Source organism: Diabrotica undecimpunctata, chromosome 1 (assembly GCF_040954645.1).
Source record: "Diabrotica undecimpunctata isolate CICGRU chromosome 1, icDiaUnde3, whole genome shotgun sequence".
Taxonomy (NCBI): domain Eukaryota; kingdom Metazoa; phylum Arthropoda; class Insecta; order Coleoptera; family Chrysomelidae; genus Diabrotica; species Diabrotica undecimpunctata.
In genome coordinates this window covers 85,931,114-85,950,513 of record NC_092803.1, presented here as the reverse complement: position 1 = coordinate 85,950,513, position 19,400 = coordinate 85,931,114, and the positions used below count along the sequence as shown (strand labels likewise).

The 19,400-nt window shown below is 32.0% G+C and overlaps 1 protein-coding gene across 2 annotated transcripts in view; it reads right to left on the bottom strand.

The window, feature by feature from the left end:
• Positions 1-19,400, bottom strand: part of smo (smoothened, frizzled class receptor) — a 150,057-nt gene that overhangs the window by 97,703 nt on the left and 32,954 nt on the right. For both annotated transcript variants that reach the window (XM_072544843.1, XM_072544837.1), the window contains 4 exons: positions 8,048-8,249; positions 7,791-7,961; positions 6,778-7,162; positions 5,510-5,802 (listed from right to left, as the gene is read on the bottom strand). In XM_072544843.1, the coding sequence (XP_072400944.1) occupies positions 5,510-5,802; positions 6,778-7,162; positions 7,791-7,961; positions 8,048-8,249 (1,051 nt within the window). The remainder of the gene's footprint in view (positions 1-5,509; positions 5,803-6,777; positions 7,163-7,790; positions 7,962-8,047; positions 8,250-19,400) is intronic.

Below are 19,400 nucleotides of genomic sequence, written 5' to 3'. Positions count from 1 at the left end.
CGCGCTATCTCAGAGTTTAAACTATTCACTGATAGCTCGATTAAACCGCTTTGGAAATATGTCAAATATTCCTCTACACAACCTCCTGGGAAGGAAAATATCTAAATTGAATATAATATAACACTGAACATGGATATACAAAAAACCTATGTTGGTTGACCCCACCGGTCGGCAGGTAGTTTCAATGTCTGCATTGAACTGACCCAAAACCGATCGATATTTTAAGTTTATCAAATATATTTAAGTATTAACACTGGCAACATCTATTGGCTTTAAAATGTGATACCAATACAGTAATTTTACCTCCCAATGTTAAATGGTAGGTTTGATGTAAAAATTTTATTTATAAAAAAACGGATTATTGAAAAACCGACAACGTGCCAAGCCTACACAGGTGCACTAAACGACCATACACGACTTATAATAGAAAATGATGCATTTCTTGAGTGACTGCTAAATGACTGCAACGTGAAAAGAGCATAAAACGATTGGGGATGTATATAATATATATATAGATATAATATATAGTATAATATATATCATATATGAATATTTATATATATATTAGATATATATATTATACTATTATATATATATCTATATTATAATAGTTATATATCTATATATATATTAGATCTATATTAGAAAATTAGTATTTCTTGGTTTAGGGTTCAATAAATTATATTAACAATTAGAACTATTGTGATTCTCCATAGAAATCGCGTTTCCCACAGGGAAACCCCAAGATTCTAAAATGTACAAGATTAGAACCAACAGTTATTGGGTACAAAGATATAAAACTTACCAAACGTAAAACGGGACTCTGACATTAATGAATTGACAAGTAAAAATTTGATATCTGATATCTCATGGTTTACTGTCATTAACGTATGAGAGAGAGAGAGAGATGAGAGAGAGAGAGAGAGAGAGAGAGAGAGAGAGAGAGATGAGTGTGGTCAGCGAAGACAAAAGATACAGTTAACTTAAGAGCGTAGGCGGCACAATTTCGGGCCAAAGGCTTTTTAAATGCCACTCATTTTTTTTCGAATCCTGAGAAAACTGATAAGTATTTTTGAAAAATTTAAACGCAGATGAAACGATACATTATCTACTGAGGTCGAAGGGTCCCTGAAAACATCTATAATATTTATTTAATAGGTTACAGGAGTCCAAAAAGAGAGAAAATTTAGTGGGCTTTGTAATTTTCAAATATCTCATTCAAAAAAACTTTTTGTTTAATTCTAAGGGACATCGGCCCTTTGGTATCTATAATCTTTCATTCTGCGTTTTTAAATTTTTCAAAAAATAATTGTTAGTTTTTCCTCAGGATTCCGAAAAAAATGAATGCATTTAAAAGCAGTGGCCCGACTACATTGCGCCTACGCAACGCTCTTATTCAAGTACTACGCACCACACAGCGAAAGAATGAAGACATTACAATAGTAATGGGGGACTTTAATCTAAAGTCCGGGGAGAGGAAAAGTTGACGAATATGTTGGGGAATTTGGACTAAATGACAGGAGAACCGAAAGAAGGGATATGAAACTTGTGGATTTGTGTCCAACTGAACATTTTGCAATAATGACACAATGTTCCAACCTACCCCGACAGAAGATTATACAGTTGAAGATCTCTCAAAAAAGGCATTAATAAGGCTACAGAAAGACTATTTAAAGTCTGAAAAGACAAAAATAAAAACAGCAGTGGATGCTCCAGAATTCTAACACTATGGAAGAGAGGAGAAAAAGCCAAAAGGGAGAAAATGAGCCAAAATAGCAAGAACTCAAAGTAGAATTTACTGTAGAGATAACAAAGGCCAAGGAAAAGTGGTTAACGATCAATGCTGAAAATAGAAGAGTAGACAGAACATACGACAGCTTTAATATGCATAAAAAAATAAAGCAAACTAACCAAATACCAAAAAGCTAGCACACTATGGGATACTAAAAGATGATAATGGTAAACTCATTGCAGACATCAAAGATAAACTAAGATTTTGGCAAGAATATGTAATGAAACTATTCGACGATGGATAGAATGATACAAGAAGAACCACAGGAACAAACAGGACCGAAAATAATAACGTGCGAATTAGAACAGGCAATTAAAAATGCAAAGATCGCAAAATCAGTAGACCCAGATCAGATACCCATTAAGATACAATACCTTTTAGATCTGTTCAACAAAGTATATACAACAGGAGTAATACCGAAGATTGGTTGCTGTTCACGTTTGTAAACACTATCAATCGTCAGTACATGCGACAGAATGCTCCCAATACAGAACAATTTCTTAATAAGCCACACACTTAAGATATTCTCAAAATAAACCATGGAAGACTATACAAAAAAAATAGAAGAAGATACAGATAACACCCAGTTTGGATTCAGAGGAGCTATCAGGCTGGTACGACATCAGAAACTCGTAAACCTGTAAAAGAAAAGAATTTGGATAGTCGAGCTATACGGGTTATTGTCAGTCTGTACTGGAAATCAAAAGGCAAAGGTTAGAATCGAAAATGTCGATAAAAGGAAACTATAGAAATCAAAAGGAGGTGTTAGACAGGGTTGCGTGCTGTCCCCATTGTTACTCAATCTGACAGCGAAGTTACTTTTAAGGATGCAATATTCAGAGGAACATAAGGGTATATCAATAAACGGAAAAATCTTGAACAACATAAGATTCACAGACTACACCGCTGTTTTTGCAAACAGTCTAGAAACACTGAAACGCTTAGTAAATAGATTACATCAAGTCAGTATAAAATATGGGCTACAAATGAACGTTAAGAAAACCAAGTGCATGATTATTTCTAAGCAACATACAGTAGGAGGGCTAGATATCGAGGGAAAACAAGTAGAAAGAGTGAATAACTACAAATATCTGGGAACCTGGGTAAATGAAAACAATGACCAAGGTAGAGAAATAAGGACACGCATTGAAATTGCAAGACAAGCAATTATAAAAATGAAAACAATGTTTGTTAATCGAGACCTTCCTCTGGAGCTGAGGATAAGAGCCTTAAGATGCTACGTGTTCTCGACTTTGTTGTATTGAATGGAAAGCTGAACACTAAAAGTGGATAATATAAAGAAGTTGGAATCATTTAAGATGTGGTGCTATAGAAGGATTTTAAAAATACCTGCATTTCTACCAAAAGATGTCCAAGCTAGTTTCATTCTTCTGTTGATTTCTGGAAGTAAGGAGCGAGATTTATGTATTAATTGTTTCAGGTATACATACTCTTCTACTGTCTGAAGTACAGTTTTGTTTATTATTACATCTTGGACATCCACTAGCTCGTTGTACATGGTTACGTTGTACAAGTTCATTTTTAGGCCAATTTTATTGCTAGCTGCATTTAGGTCGCTTATAAGTTCTTGTAGTTGTACAGGATTATTAGCAATCAGAACGATGTCATCTGCAAATCTTAGATGGCTGAGGTATTCTCCATCAATGGATATTCCTTTGTTCTGCCAGTTCATTTTGCTGAATATATTTTCTAGAGTTGCAGTGAAGAGCTTTCGTGATATTGCGTCTCCTTGTCGGACACCTCTGGTAGTTAAAAATTCTGGAGTGCTTTCATAAATTATTACCTTAGCTTTTGCTTGTCTGTATATATTTGCTATGTATGCTATAAGTTTCTATGTACGGTTTGTCAATACCTTGGTTGGTCAAAGCTTCTATTGCTGCCTTGGGATATATAGAAACGAAAGCCTTCTCGACATCTATGAAGGTTAATGCTAGCGGTATTTCATATTCTTTAGCTCTACTCATTAGTTCTCGAAGTGTGTAAATATGATCTATGGTACTGAATCCACTTCTGAAGTCAGCTTGTTCTCTCGGCTGTGCAGCATCTAATGTGTTTGTTAATCTGTTATTGATGATCTTTGTGAATATCTTGTATACGATTGGTAGTAGACTTATAGGTCTGTAGTTTTTAATATCCTCTTTGATATCTTTCTTATGAATGAGAAGTATGTTTGCTGTATTCCAGTGGTCTGGTATGCATCTCGATCTTAGGCAGTTCGTAAATATGCCCGCTAAGATTTTCCAGGTTTTATTGCCAGCGTATTTAAGTAGTTCCACGGTTATACCATCTATTCCAGCTGCTTTACCGCTTTCAATTTTTGCAATTGTCGATTCTACTTCTTCTGGAAGGACTTCTGGTATTTCTTGGTTACTGATTACTTCATCAAATGTGTCAGGGGCTTTGTACAATTCGCTGTAGAATTTAGTTACGAGTTGTATTATTTCATTTCTGTCTGTAATTCTGGTGTTTTCGTTTGTTAGAGCAACAATTTGCTTCTTCCCAATGATTAATGCTTTTCTTGTTTTCTTATAGTTTTTTTTCTGTTTTCGATTGCATTTTCTACCAGTCTTTCATTGTATTTTCTTATGTCTTACTTAATACTTTTCCTTAATGTCTTACAAAGTTCTGTGTATTGTATTCTCTGTATGTTGCTACTTACTTTCATCACCCTTCTTTGTTTTAACATTATTTTAGTTTTAACCTGGGTGTAAAGTTTTGTAAAGTTGTAGTTTAGTTTTTATCTGTGTATTGTATTCTCTGTATGTTGCTACTTACTTTCATCACCCTTCTTTGTTTTAGCATTATTTTAGTTTTATCAGACACTTTACTATGTTCATTTTGTTGTTGCGGGCCTCCGATTTCTTTGGCACTATCAAGGGTGATTTCCATTAATTGAGAGCTGTCAATTTGGTCATGTATTCTTTCCTCAATTGTCCTTTGGTAGTGATCTAAGTTTTCTTTTAGATGGTTAATATTTATACCGGTTACTCTTGGTTTTGTGATTAATTTTATTATTTCTAGTTTCAGATCTAGAACAATTTTTGCTCTGATTAGTCTATGGTCGCTGCTTGTTTGAAATTAATTTATTACACCGGATATATATATATATATATATATATATATATATATATATATATATATATATATATATATATATATATATATCTTCTTCTTCTGCTAGTGCCTATCCTGTATGGATGTTGGCTACCACAATGGCCCATTCGTATGAGCCATTGTGGTATCGTATTTTATTAGCAGTTGTTCGAAATAGGTCTGTGGTGGTCATACCTGTCCACTGTCTCAAATTCTTAAGCCAGGATATTCGGCGGCGTCCTGGTCCTTTATTTCGTTCTATTTTCCCTTCTAATATCAATAGTAGGATTCTGTATTTATTTTCATTTCTCACTATATGTCCGAAGTATGCTAACTTTCTTTCTTTAATGGATTTCAAGACTTAGGTTCTTTTTGTAAACGTTGCATTACTGCGTCGATAGTTATATGATGTATATATGATATTCTGATATATATATATATATATATATATATATATATATATATATATATATATATATATATATATATCCAGTATTAAAGAAGGGAAGGGATATATAAAATAATCCAAACAAGTGTACTATTTTGTGTGAAATATTATTCCTAGAAAGCCAAGAAAGCGCTAGAAGCAACAATTTAGCTTACCTGTAGTTATTTATGTGACAAGGTATTCTAAGCTTCCCATTTGACAAGAGATTATTGATATGAGAGCCATCCAATCCAGCATTACCGGTGCGTCTATTCAGATTCGGCCTAAAGCTTTTGACATCTGCAGTGGTTGTTAAGGCGTTAATGATTTGAAGGTGAGAATCTAAACTAGTGCTACTCTCCCGTTTGGTTCCCGATTTGGATAGTCTTCTAGAAGTTCCGATATTCCTGGAGTGGCTTCTGAAATGTCGGCTGGATTTGTGCCTGCTTCTGTGTCTTCTGGAGTTCGTCTGATAACATCAAATAAATTTAAAACATTTGGAGATAATCTTAAAAAATGCAGAAAACTTGAACAATTACAATTAAAATGAGTTATAGATTCAATATACTGAATATAGTACAAGATCCCACTGCAGGATCACAATGTTGATATGTAATGGTGAATTCTAATATAAAAAGGTGTTGGGGAGGTACTATTTTGAAAAGTTGATTTGAGACGATTACAAAAAGTGTTTTTGTGAGCAGGAATAATTCCTGCTGGAATTGATGGAAGCGATTCAAAAAGTGGCCGCAAATATTTTTAATTCAATTAATAGGAATTAGTTTTTGACAAATATTTTATTTTGTTCATTTATTTTTTAAATAAAATACGCTGCTCATGACGTAGTTTTTTTTATATCAAATTAAAGCTAATTTTTATCTTAATATGATGATATAATGCTACCTGAGAAAAAATAGTCGCAAATATAGTTGCCAGCTGTTAAAACCTCGAAGTATCAAAGATAAAGTAAAATCAACGTCACTGGTATTGATAATATGTATATTATTACACTATCTATCGACGCATGTTTTAAAAACTCACACAACTGACACTTCACATCAGTGGCGTTGCGCGCTAGCTTTATTTTACTTTATCTTGGATTCCTTGCATTTTTGTTATGGCTGGCAATCCTAATTTGCGACTATTTTTTCTCAGGAAACATTATATTATGATATTAAAAAAAATTATCTTTTATTTGTTACAATAGCATGCATATGCGTCATAAGCTGGGTATCTTATTTAAAAAATAAATGAACGAAATAAAATTTTTGTTCAAAAATTAATTACTAGGTATTAATTGAATTAAAAATATTTGCGGCCCCTTTTTGACTGGCAAACTATTATTAATGTAAAAATGTGAGTTTGATTAACTACGTTATGAACGTAGTGATCCTGCAGCAGGATCTTAGACTGACATAAGTACGTAATTATTGCATTTTACTACCTTTCTGGTGGCCTTAAGTTCAGCTATCTGCACCGAAACCTGGCTATCTCCAGAATTCCTCCTGCTTTCGATACTAACATGTCTGAAGTTCAAACTGACTTCGCTATCCAACGAATGATTATTGCTTGACACGGAATAGGTCACTTCATTAGGCACTGCTCCTCTTCTGTTGACCAATCGCGGCAAATTCGCCGCCCATGTCGTACTTAGTTCGTTGCTAGCAGCGCTATTCAACTCGAATTGAAGACCAACAGGATCTGTATGATTCTGACAAAGTATGGAGATTTGACCTCCAGCGTTGAACTTTTTTCGTTTGGCAAAGGCCTGAGCTATGATCTTGTGCTTTTGGAGCTTCATAGGTTCTTCTATTTCACAATGAAATTTTCTAAAAACAAACAAAAATGTTCCTATAAACGGTTATTGTATATATTTTGTTAATTAAACACCACCTGAGTTGTATTTAACTCACACCCTGTTTGGCCCTGGCGCTCTGTGAGTTAAATATGATTCCACAGCCAGTTGGGTGTGAAACGAATTTACTTCACAGTTTATACGTTATTGATACACATATAATTTGTACATGACCCCGTAGTTAGATTACTGAAATTAGCTTGCGGTTTTATATGAAAATTATTATATTAATAACCGTTGAAAATAAGACGCTCAATTTCTACTATATCATTATTTATTTTTACAAAAATATAATTAAAGTGATTTTTTAACATGTATATAAATAACTGTAAACTGTATATAGTTCTTTACAAATTAAATTGTCATAGATTTGAGTTGACAAAAAAAAATAAGTCAATGCAATGGAATGAATTATCACACTTATACGGAGTCTGCTTAGTTTTTTTAATGGCATATTCTAATTACTTATTCATTATATTATTATATTATTATTACATACTTATCATATTAATTAATTCATAATTACTATCTATAAATAGTGTAAATATTCGAGGGTCATTACATGATAATAAATAAAACAGAATCGTAAATAGTGAACTTACCTTCGAATGTATCTTCCCCAAGAATGTAGAGTAGCATCACACCAAACCCAGGAACCCATGGCTATACCAGATCCAAAGACTGCCAACAGCTGCAGTTGCAACATGGCAACACTGGGCCTCGTATCTTGTTTACAATGTGTAGAATCAGAACTCAAGCTGGTCAGTTTACATCTGCAACAAGTTAATTAAAAGACACAAACAACAAAATTAATGTACTTTTAACACTATCCAAAAATTAAAAAAAAAACTATACTTACAAAATGTAATTCTGTAGACTCTCATGCCACTGCTTTGAATTTTCAAAGAGGTAGTGGTGATATCCGAATGTTATCACACAAAAGACAATCATAAATATAGTAAATACTCCCATTCTCACAATATTTGATCTAATTTTCCTACTAGAATGTTCAGATATAATTTCTCTGCTCTCTATTTTGACTTTGATCAAAAGAAGGAGTCCTAAAAACAAAAAGCAATTTTAAAAATCACATACAGCATAATTATGCAGTTATGGTTCTTCTCAGACTCGTATTGCAGTCGTGACGAATTGTTGTGTTTTAGGCATGCCGAGAAATATTGCATGTAATCTGATAGCTGCCACGATTATATTAGCCAAATGTGCGCTTGTAAATAGAATTTAAGTGATATTTTATTGAAATTTTGATTAAAAACAAAACTTTTGTATTTATTACTTTTGTATAAATTATTGTAAATTGGTTTATTTGAAAGTAAATAATCGTTATTCCAATTTTAATTACATAGAATATCAACAAAAATGTATAATTTATAATAATTTTTAGTGTTTAAGTCCAAGAACGAGCATTTGCTTTTTGAAATTTTACGATGGAAAGTTTCCAATTTGCTAGTGGCGTACGGAAATGTGAATAAAAAGCAGAATGAGAAAATATAGATTTTTCTTTTTTAATTAAAGTTTATGGATTTTTGTTAAATTAACAACTACTAGAGCAGTACAACAACAAAATGACAATTTAGGCAAAAACAAGATCAACTATTTACTTACAAAACTGTTGTTTTCATAACATTGCAATGTATTAGAAAATTTTGGTGATCATTATTTTGTGTTCATTACTAAAAAGGACAGAGTAAAGTGTTCGGGATAAGATGGTAAAATCTGCACTCAGTTGGATTCTTATTTGGGATTATGCACTCGAAAGTAGATATTCAGAAACCCCTTTAGAAAAATTATTAGCTCCCTAGGAGGCCCCAGAGGTCCTCCACCACAAAAAATGTGTTTTTTCGAAAAAAAAAAAAAAATAGCCGAAACAATAGAAACTCCGTAGCGACCAATCGATGGAAGTAATTTGACATTTTATTGATCTCATAAAAAAAGCAAAAAAAGCATTATAGAAACTGACTTCATTTTCGGCAAAATGCAAAATTTAAATAAGAAAGCTACACTCTTCACCTTTAAAGCCCATATTAACTTTTGTCGATCAAAATATATCGAATTTTTAGCGTCGAGTTGATACATATTTTATTTAAAAAAATTTCACGCGCGTAACTGGCACTTAATATCGCCGGTATTTTTTGTTCAAAATTACCTCAGCAATATTTCCTGTTGGAAAGATTTTTTTCTTCGGCGTACAGATTCTTGGTAAATCGATGTTTTCTGTCCCCTGTCGCCTTCGCTGGATTGGTTGTAGTAGTCATTTTCCTTCGGCACCACGTAGCCCAGATTTTAATCAGTTAGACTTTGGTATATAAAAAACAATGAAAAAGCGTGTTTACAAGTATCCAATAAACACTGTCAACCAAAGAAATAAATACTGCAGAAGATCTTTTGAACGTATTGATAAATCCATTGAAGAAAATGGTGGACATAACGATCATTTACTTTGACAAAAAGTTTAATGTTATTTAGTTCAACTATTTCTTAATTTGGTTTGTAAATAAAACGTATTTTATTTTGACTTTAATATAAAATACTAAATGGTCAAATTCTAAACACTTTGTTAATTATCCTACTGATGTATGTAAAAAAATATTAATGTATACTAATTTTCCTTTAATATGAATTACAGCCCTGAAGTTGATAAAGCTGAAGCTGATTTAACTTGCTCAATGAGAAATACAATATAATAAAAATACACACCAAACAAAAGAAGACATAACATTTCGAGTTGTGCTTCGTAATATGCACCAGACAACATACAAAAATTATTTAAATAATGAGTTAGGAAAAATGGGACACGAAGTAACTAATATAGCTATTGTATACAAGAATGGATCCAAAACAGCTCTTCCTATTTTTAATGTAGAAGTATGTACTTATTGATAACGATATGGTTACACAAACTAAATTTGCAGGTACAGGTACCAACAAAACTATCAATCAAACATTAATTCTTGGTGTTTCTTATGCACAAAAAACTCAGGAAACAGTCCAACTGCTGAAAACCAACAAAGTAATGCTGGTTAAAACCCAAACTATTTTACGACTATTAATGGTAAAACCATGTAAAACTAATGGAGAGAATGGACACCATGCTTAATCTCCTTACAACTATTATCTCCAAAATGTGCTTACGCTACACACACTTAAAATAGCCGTCTAGAACTCATATGACCTAACAGAGCATCTTAGAAATCGGTATATCAGCAGATTTGCTAAGCCGCTTTCACTACAGTTCCACTGCATCAATGATGTGTTGTGTTGGAGAAAAAAGTACCTTTTGGGTAAATAAGAGTGAGAATGATATATTTTAACATCACAAGCCCCGCCCCAATATGGCTACCACCAGTAATTCGCCATTTTTTAATCTAATTTAATTTTGAAATTATTTATATAGTTTAATTACAATCCGCTAGGTAGCGCCAGTAATTCGCCATTTTTTAAATCTTAATTAATTTACAAATTTAATTGTCAAAATAACTGTCAAACTTAATGTGAATTTTGTCAAAAAACTGTCACTTGAAGCACGGTTTTTTGAAGAACGTCTTAACAATTTGTCGATTTTGTCCATTGAAAGTAGGAGAGAGGTTTTGTCAAACTCATTTGAGGTTGAGGGTTGAGGCTATCTTCGGTTTCCGTGATTGGCTTTTGTGGAGAGAGGTTGTATTATAATAGGTCTGTTCCTATCCTTATAAACTTTAATTTAATTTTTAGTTGTATATAAATAATTTTTATTGTATATAATTGAAAATAAATTGAAAAAAAAAACAAAGTTTAAAGAGGTTTAATAATGGGGGATAGCACAGGGGGGGTTGGTCCTCCTAGTGTAGAGATGGTAATAAGTAAGATAGATGATTCAGATTTAGAATGCAATATAAATTTAGACAAAACATTTGTAGGAAATAATGATAATTCGGAGACCACTAATCAACATGAGAGTAAAAAAGACAAAAAACAGTATTCTTATCAGTATACCGACACTGGCCCATTTGAGATCTATATGGAATCAAAAAACAATAACGTCGGAAATTATAGTTTTTTAAAGCTAGCAAAATATATACATGATAAGAACATTGAGAATATACAAAAAATTAATAAAAAAGGTAAAAACCGAATTAGCGTCATTTTTAAGAAATGGGAATGTGCTAATAAATTTGTTTCAAATATAGAGATTAAAAATGATGGATATGAACTCTTTATTCCTGCTAATAACGTAACTTGTAGAGTGTAGTGTAAAGTCTTTTATTTATTTATAATTATTTATATTTTGTTGTGAATTCTTTAATTTAATATTTAACAGTAGTAAATAATGTTGATGCAAGTATTTCTGATGTTGAATTAATTAGTTTTTCGGGTACATCCTCAGTAAATATTAAAATTTTGGAGGTAAGACGTTTTAAAAGAAAATCAAAATATGATTCAGGCAAATACATAAATACAGAGACAGTTGCTTTTACCTTTTCAGGAAAACAAATTCCAAAAGAGGTTTCTATATATGGGATTCCCTTTAGGGTAAAGCCATATATAATTCCGGTGGTTCAATGCTATCATTGTTTTCGTTTTGGCCATACAAAAAATCAATGCAGAGGGGATAAAAAATGTAAAAATTGTGCTGATAAAGCACATGAAGGTGAATGTATGATGAAATGTCTCCATTGTAGTAGTAATTTTCATGTAAGTACTTTTAAAGAGTGTCCTGAATATGTCAGACAACAGAATATTAAAGCTGTTATGTCATTAGATAATCTCTCTTATTTTGAGGCAAGTGAAAGATATCCATATGTCTCCAATAAAAAATTATCAAAAGAAAATACATTTAGAGCAAGCCAGGACGAATTTCCACCTCTATCAAATCAGGTTAATATACCTGACAGAATTCCAATTAATGAGCGATGGATAGAAAATATTCGAAGTAACCCAGAACAGTGGTTTAGCAAAAAAACAGAAAATAGCGGGAACAAAAATAAAAGAAAAATTAACGAGTCAAATAAAACTTATGACAGAGAGCTTCATAATTAGAATTTAATATCTCCAAATGGGAGATTTGAAGAGGGAACCTTCTCTGTTAGTTCTAAAATTCCTATCCCTGGATGTTCACGTACAGAACAACTAGAGAGGGAAACGGAAAAAATATTGAATGAAATACTAAAAAAACTGAATTGGATACATAAGGAAGACCTAATCACCTACTTGAACAAGCTAATTACACATGAAACATCAACAAATAGAAAATTATTAGATCTAGATGGATCCCAAGAATCCATACATCCTACAATGGAACATAAAAAGTTTAAACAGTAATTATAATAGTTTAAAGATTTTTATACACGATTTTAACCCTAAAGTAATATTATTAAATGAAACATGGTCAAAAATAAATCATCATTTTTATTTAAGAGGGTATAAAATACATCGATTGGATAGATTAGATGGTTATGGTGGTATTGCTACTGCTGTTGATAATAGTTTGGATCATAAAGTAGTATATACTTATAACAATAATAATAGTAAAATTCAAATTTTAGCAGTTAAAATAATTTATTGGGACATTACAATCATTAATATTTATATTCATCCTGGGACAAAAATAGATTTAAATGGATGGGTTGGGCGAATAGAAAAAATCAGAGGCAATAAAATTATAATGGGTGATCTGAATGCACATAATGCACTTTGGGGAAGTCAGGTAACTACTAATGCTAATGGAAGAATAATTGCTGACTCTCTAGAGGATTTGGATCTAGTTTGTTGCAATGATGGAAGATCCACACGGATTACACTCCCAGGTCAGAATGCTTCAGCAGTAGATCTAACACTAATCTCCTCGGAAATAGCGAACAGATGTCAATGGGATGTGTTAGAGGACTCGGGTGGTAGTGATCATTTCCCAACGATGTGTAAAATCCAGACACAAATTCAACATACATCTATCCAAAAAAGTTACAAAAGAAACATTAAAAATGCCAATTGGGAAAAATACTGTTCAAAAATAGAAGAACTAATGAAAAGTGGGTGTAAAGAATATAGCACCTTTACGCAAATTATGGAGAAGGTGAGTGATGAAGAAATACCCTTTTTGGAAACAAAAAAGCACACAGGTAAAAAGAAAAGTCCTCCATGGTGGGACACGGAATGCTCAAACTTAATTAAAATGAGGAAAGAAAAAATAAAAAAATACAAAGAAGATGCAAGTACAGATAATTATATAGAAATCAAAAAAATCTTTGACTATAGTAAAAAAATAAAAAATAAAAAAAGAAATAGTTTTAGATGCTTTTGTAATGAACTAAACAGGGACACTACTCTAGCAGAAATATGGCGAACTGTTAAACAGTTCTCCACATATCAAAATGCAATAATTCCTGCCAAACTTCCCAGCAAACACATAGCTTTGGATATATTAAATAAATTGGGAATTGATATACCAGATCCAGAATTTACTGTTATCCAATCCAATGAGAATGTGGAGGACATTTCTAGAGAGGAAATAATAAGTGTCATTAAAAAAAAGGATAAGGCTACTGGCTTAGATCTAATAACATATAGTATGATTGGCAGACTTCCTCAGGTAGCATTAGAATCACTGTCAATAATATTTAATCAAATAATGAACAGAAAAGCTGGATTTCCACAAGAATGGAAAAATACTCTTGTTATTCCTTTCTTAAAACCCTATAAAGATCCATTATGTGCAGACAACTATAGAAATATTGCCCTAGAGTCATGTGTGGGCAAAATACTCCAAAATATAATTAAATTAAGAATTGAACAAATAATTGAAAAAAATTGTATATTGAATCCAAAACAGTTAGGATTTAGAAGAAATAAAGGATGTAACGATAATTAGCTTTAACAATAAATTATATTAGAACAGGATTTAGTAAAAATTTAAATACAATCGCAATTTTTTTGGATATTAGTAGGGCATATGATACTGTCAATACGTTTTTGGTATATAAATATCTAATAAAGTATGGTATTCCAAAGACCTATACAAACATAATTATGCAATTCTTGCTCAATAGAAATATTTATATTAAAGATAAATCAATCAATATACTAGGCACAATCCAAGCATCAACTGAATTGCCACAAGGGTCACCTCTCAATCCAATATTGTTTAATTTGTACTCAAAGTCTTTACATGATTTAAGCAAACCTGAAATAGAGTGCTTACAATATGCAGATGATTTTGTAATTCTGGTACAAGGTTCAGATATATATAAATCAATTAATTGCTTAAATACTTACAAAAATTACAGGAGTGGTTTGAAACACACAACTTTAAAATCTCAGCACATAAATCAAAAGCAATAATATTTAGAAAAAGAGCTCAAGCTTATAACTTCCCCCACCTTATGTACCAAAACATGGAAATCCCATGGAAAAATGAAATAAAGTATCTGGGGTTCCATCTACAGTGTAACTTGAATATGACAATTCAAATAAATGATATGATAGCTAAAGCAAACAAAGGAATTAATGTTATGAGACCAATTTGTGGTACAAAATGGGGAGCTGACCCAAACATTCTTTTAAGCTTATACAAAGGGATAGTAAGATCTCATTTAGATTATGCAGCCAATCTTTTAAATCCTTGCAGTAAAAGTCTGATGATGAAGTTGGAACAAGTACAAAATGTGGCCTTAAGGATTATAACAGGTTGTCTACGTTCTACACCAATTTTAATATTACAAGCGGAATGTTCAGTATCCACACTAAAAGTTAGAAGGGAAATATTGGCCCATAAGTATATATTGAAACAAATATCTGAAAAAAATAACATAGTAATAAGAAGTTTAAACAAGTTAAATGAAGCTATAAATGCAAATAACCAATTTTGGAAGAATAAAGCTATACCAGACTACTCATTAGCATATACAGACATACTCAAAAAATCAAAAAATATAATCCGATACAAAATTAATCCCATATATGAAGTAGAAAGAAAAATTCTTTTATATCCTATTACAATTAATAGCCTAGAATATGAAAAATATGAAATTGAATCTAATGAAATGTTTTTAGCAAAATATGGTGGAATATATTATAGTAATCATACCTATGTATATACAGATGGATCTATCGACCCACAAACAAACCAATCTGGATTTGAAATTTATATACCACAAAGGCTTCATAATTACACATAAATCTGTACAACTGAAATGATAGCTATATATAAAGCTATCTCTGTGTGCATTGAGAAGGGGATCATGAAAGCAGTTATCTTTGCGGATTCAAAAAGTGCTTTATCCAAAATTTCCAGTCTCAAATAGGATCAAATGGATTACGTAACCATAATGACCAAAAAACTATTGGTAGAAGCTAATAATATGGGATTCTCGATAGGAATAGAATGGGTACCTGGACATCAGGGATTAAAGGTAATGAGGTAGCTGATAGGCTGGCGAATATTGGGAGAGAATTAAGAGTACCATATGATATAAAAAATGTTAGTACAGATATCTTTTGCGTTACAAAAAAAGACATTTTAACACAATTCTACAATGAATGGCATTTCCAAATTAAAGATAAAGATCCAAACTATTAAACTATTGCAGATTGCAGTGTGATTTCCCCATAAAATCATGGTATGCCAAATGTGGGTATATGGGCAGAAATACCATAACAAATATTAATCAAAAAAAAATTTTTGAATAAAATCCTTTATAAAAAGGTATATAAAAAACCCAGTTGGGCTATGTTGAATTGACAAAACGTTTTCGGAATAAGTATTCCATCATCAGTGTCTAGTTAATACATGGTATACAGCCAAATACAGGAACTTAGTTTCCTTGTAAATATTAATCGTTTACGTAGTGGACATTGGAAAACTCCTTGCTATCTCTACAAAATAGGTAAAACAGAAACACCGATATGTGAATGCGGAACCATTGGAACAGTGATCCATATCTTCTTTGAATGTCCCATAAACAAACACAAAAATATGGATCTGTATTTAGAACTAATAAAAGCAGGAATAGAGAGTCCAATATCTTTACATAGTATTCTATATAAACCCTCTGACAAAGTTATAAAAATAATTATTAAATTCATCAAATTTTTTCAAATCGATCTATAAAATTTTTTTTTTATACTTGTCAAAATAACAAAATAAATCCAAAAAATACTGGAAATATCCTAACATACAAAAATGTACGTCCTTAAAATCCTTAATCCTAACCGAAGGTAGCATTACCCATAAACCTAATGTGGCAATGTTTGGAAGCTACCCCCAAACGAGAAAAGTCTAATCTAACCTTAAATGAAGAAGATAAACAAATGGAAAAGCTGATCTTTTAGTATCACCCAGTTGTCAATTAGCAGTAAACAGTAACCTTAAATGAAGAAGATAAACAAATGGAAAAGCTGATCTTTCAGTATCACCCAGTTGTCAATTAGCAGTAAACAGTAACCTTAAATGAAGAAAATAAACAAATGGAAAAGCTGATCTTTCAGTATCACCCAGTTGTCAATTAGCAGTAAACAGTAACCTTAAATGAAGAAGATAAACAAATGGAAAAGCTGATCTTTCAGTATCACTCAGTTGTCAATTAGCAGTAAAGTAAACAGAAGTAGAAATTTATCCCTGGTTGTGCATTGCCTAGAGCAAGACGAGCATAACCTTACATGTACTGGGTAAATGATTATATAATCGAAACCCAAAAACAAACGAAGAAGAAGAAGAATGTGAATTTTGGGTTCTCCCGCAAAAATTTTAATTTTTGGCGGATCTCTGAAGATATTGTAATTGTGCGAAATAATTATTAATCTTCTCGAGATTTGATAAATTTAAATTAATTACTTGTAAATAAATATTCATTTATCCAGTCAATGTGAAATAAAAGTGAGCTATAAGTGAAGTGAAAATGTTTCCAACAGGGAACAAACCAGGATCAAGTGATTTTCAGCACCCTACAATACAGTTCCAACTGTAATGCAGAACGAGCCTACAAACCTAATACATCCGTATTATCAAGTAAGTGAAATAAATACTCAAGCTCCACCATTGTGCTCAAATCAACCAACAGTAAACCAAATGATACCTTTTTATAATTATCAACAACAATATCAGGCACAGGTAATAGCTGCCCAGCTAACCAACTTTTCTATTCTACATCAAACTCTCAAGCTAACTTAAACTTAAAAAATCAAGAAACACAGAGAATGAATATGATTCGATGTCAGATGAAGAACATGAAGACTCTCAAAATAATAAACACCCATGGCAAACAATAAGATCAAAAGAAAAAGGCTTAAACGTCAAGATTTAAAAGAAAAAGAAGCTCCAATAGGTTTCAGCCACTTCCACAAAAAAACTCCGTAAACGATACGAATAAAAATCCACCAATCTCAAAACCCCCTTCAATTTTTATATATAGCGTGAATGACTATAGCAAAATGAGAGATAATTTAGCTCAAGCAGTAGAATTAGAAACTTAGTTTACTAAAGCCTTAACAAACAACACAACAGAAATTTTACTAAAGACACCTGAATATTACAGAAAACTAATACATCACATATGAGAGGAAAAAATCTTCCACCATACTTACCAACCTAAGAAAATGAGAGCATACAGAGCAGTTATTCGAGATCTACATCACTCGTTTCCGATAGATGAAATAAAAGCGGAAATCCAGAAAAGGTAACGAACGTTACAAATGTCAGACACAGATTGAGCCGTGAAACATTACCATTATTTTTTGTGGATCTCGGAGTTCAATAACAACTTTCAAAGTGGAGCCCCACGTTGGGCGCACACTATGTAACGATATAATTTGCCTACCACATTGGGTATCACTTATAGGGGGTTGAAAGTGGGGACAGCAATTACTGGGCTGGAGATAGGGTAAGCAAACAAACCGAAACGTTTGCGAACGGCCACTCTTGGTTTGGTTGGAGAGCTGGGTTGGAAGTAAGTGAATCAAAGAGGGACTGGACGGGGTAACTACAGAGAAAGAAATCAAAAAATACTTACATAGATTTCCTGGGCAACACACACAAGAAAATTCCTAAACTATTTGAAAAGGACGCCGTTTAAAAGAATCCTCGTGCTGGATAAAAAAAGACTTTTCTTTCCTAAAAAATATTAAAGGGTGAAAATCTTTTTAAAGGAAATAATTCTACAACTCCTGGTTTAGAGAGAAACATTACATATTTATTATTACTTCACATCAACGATTATTACAAATATTATTAACAAAATTTATCAACTCAGACTCAGAATCAAGCTCCAGACGTTGGGAACATTTATTTAAATTATATTATATTTAAATTATTATTACAAATGAAAATATCTAGATTTTTCAACGGAGCTTACATTGAGGATAACCTTTAAACAAAACAATTCAAATTTATGGTTATGTACCAATTGTCAAAAAAGGATAATACTGACTGTCATATGTCGAAATGAGATATCAAAACTTTTTGAAATATTAATTAAATTTTAAAATTAATTGCATTTAACTAATATGACAATTAGCTAATCCATAAAACTTATAATTACATTTATTTACAATTTTTTAGTTTGTCATGAAAGCAATTTTTTTATTAATGAAAAATGTCTATTTTTACTTAGAAAAATTTTAACAAAAAGTACCTTATATCACTCTGGCTGATGTATTTCCTTTAAGAAAATTTTGGGATCGGAATTGAACCAAAACACTGATATGAACCATATCCCACACAAGCTAAATTGGTTTGAAGTGACCATAGAACATAAAGATGGACAAATCTTGGGAATTTTCGGGCTTCGGATTATCCTGGATGACAATAAACTGCAATCTTCAAAACTCGGCCACTCAATTTCTTCTTTAAAACCATGTGGAGACCTCTCAAATGGTTGGAAACGCCGTCTTACAGATCTCTCAGATAAGGCACAACACAACCATTAGGTGATTAACTCAACAAAAACTGCCACATTACATTTTGAGCTCAAATTCACCTCTCCACAAAAAAAATTGCCGGCTTTTCCGAAAAAAGAATACCACGCCGAAAGCTATGTCTCCCAAATCTCGATCTTAACCTTCACTTAAACTCCACATTTAACTGCTACTGTCACTTTATACTATATTTTCATGACAAAAAAAAACGAATAACGAAAAAACATTACGAATTTAAAAAAAAAAAAAATTCGAATTAAACAATGACCTGACTCGTATCGTGGTCTATTGCAGTGACATCATTCCTAAAA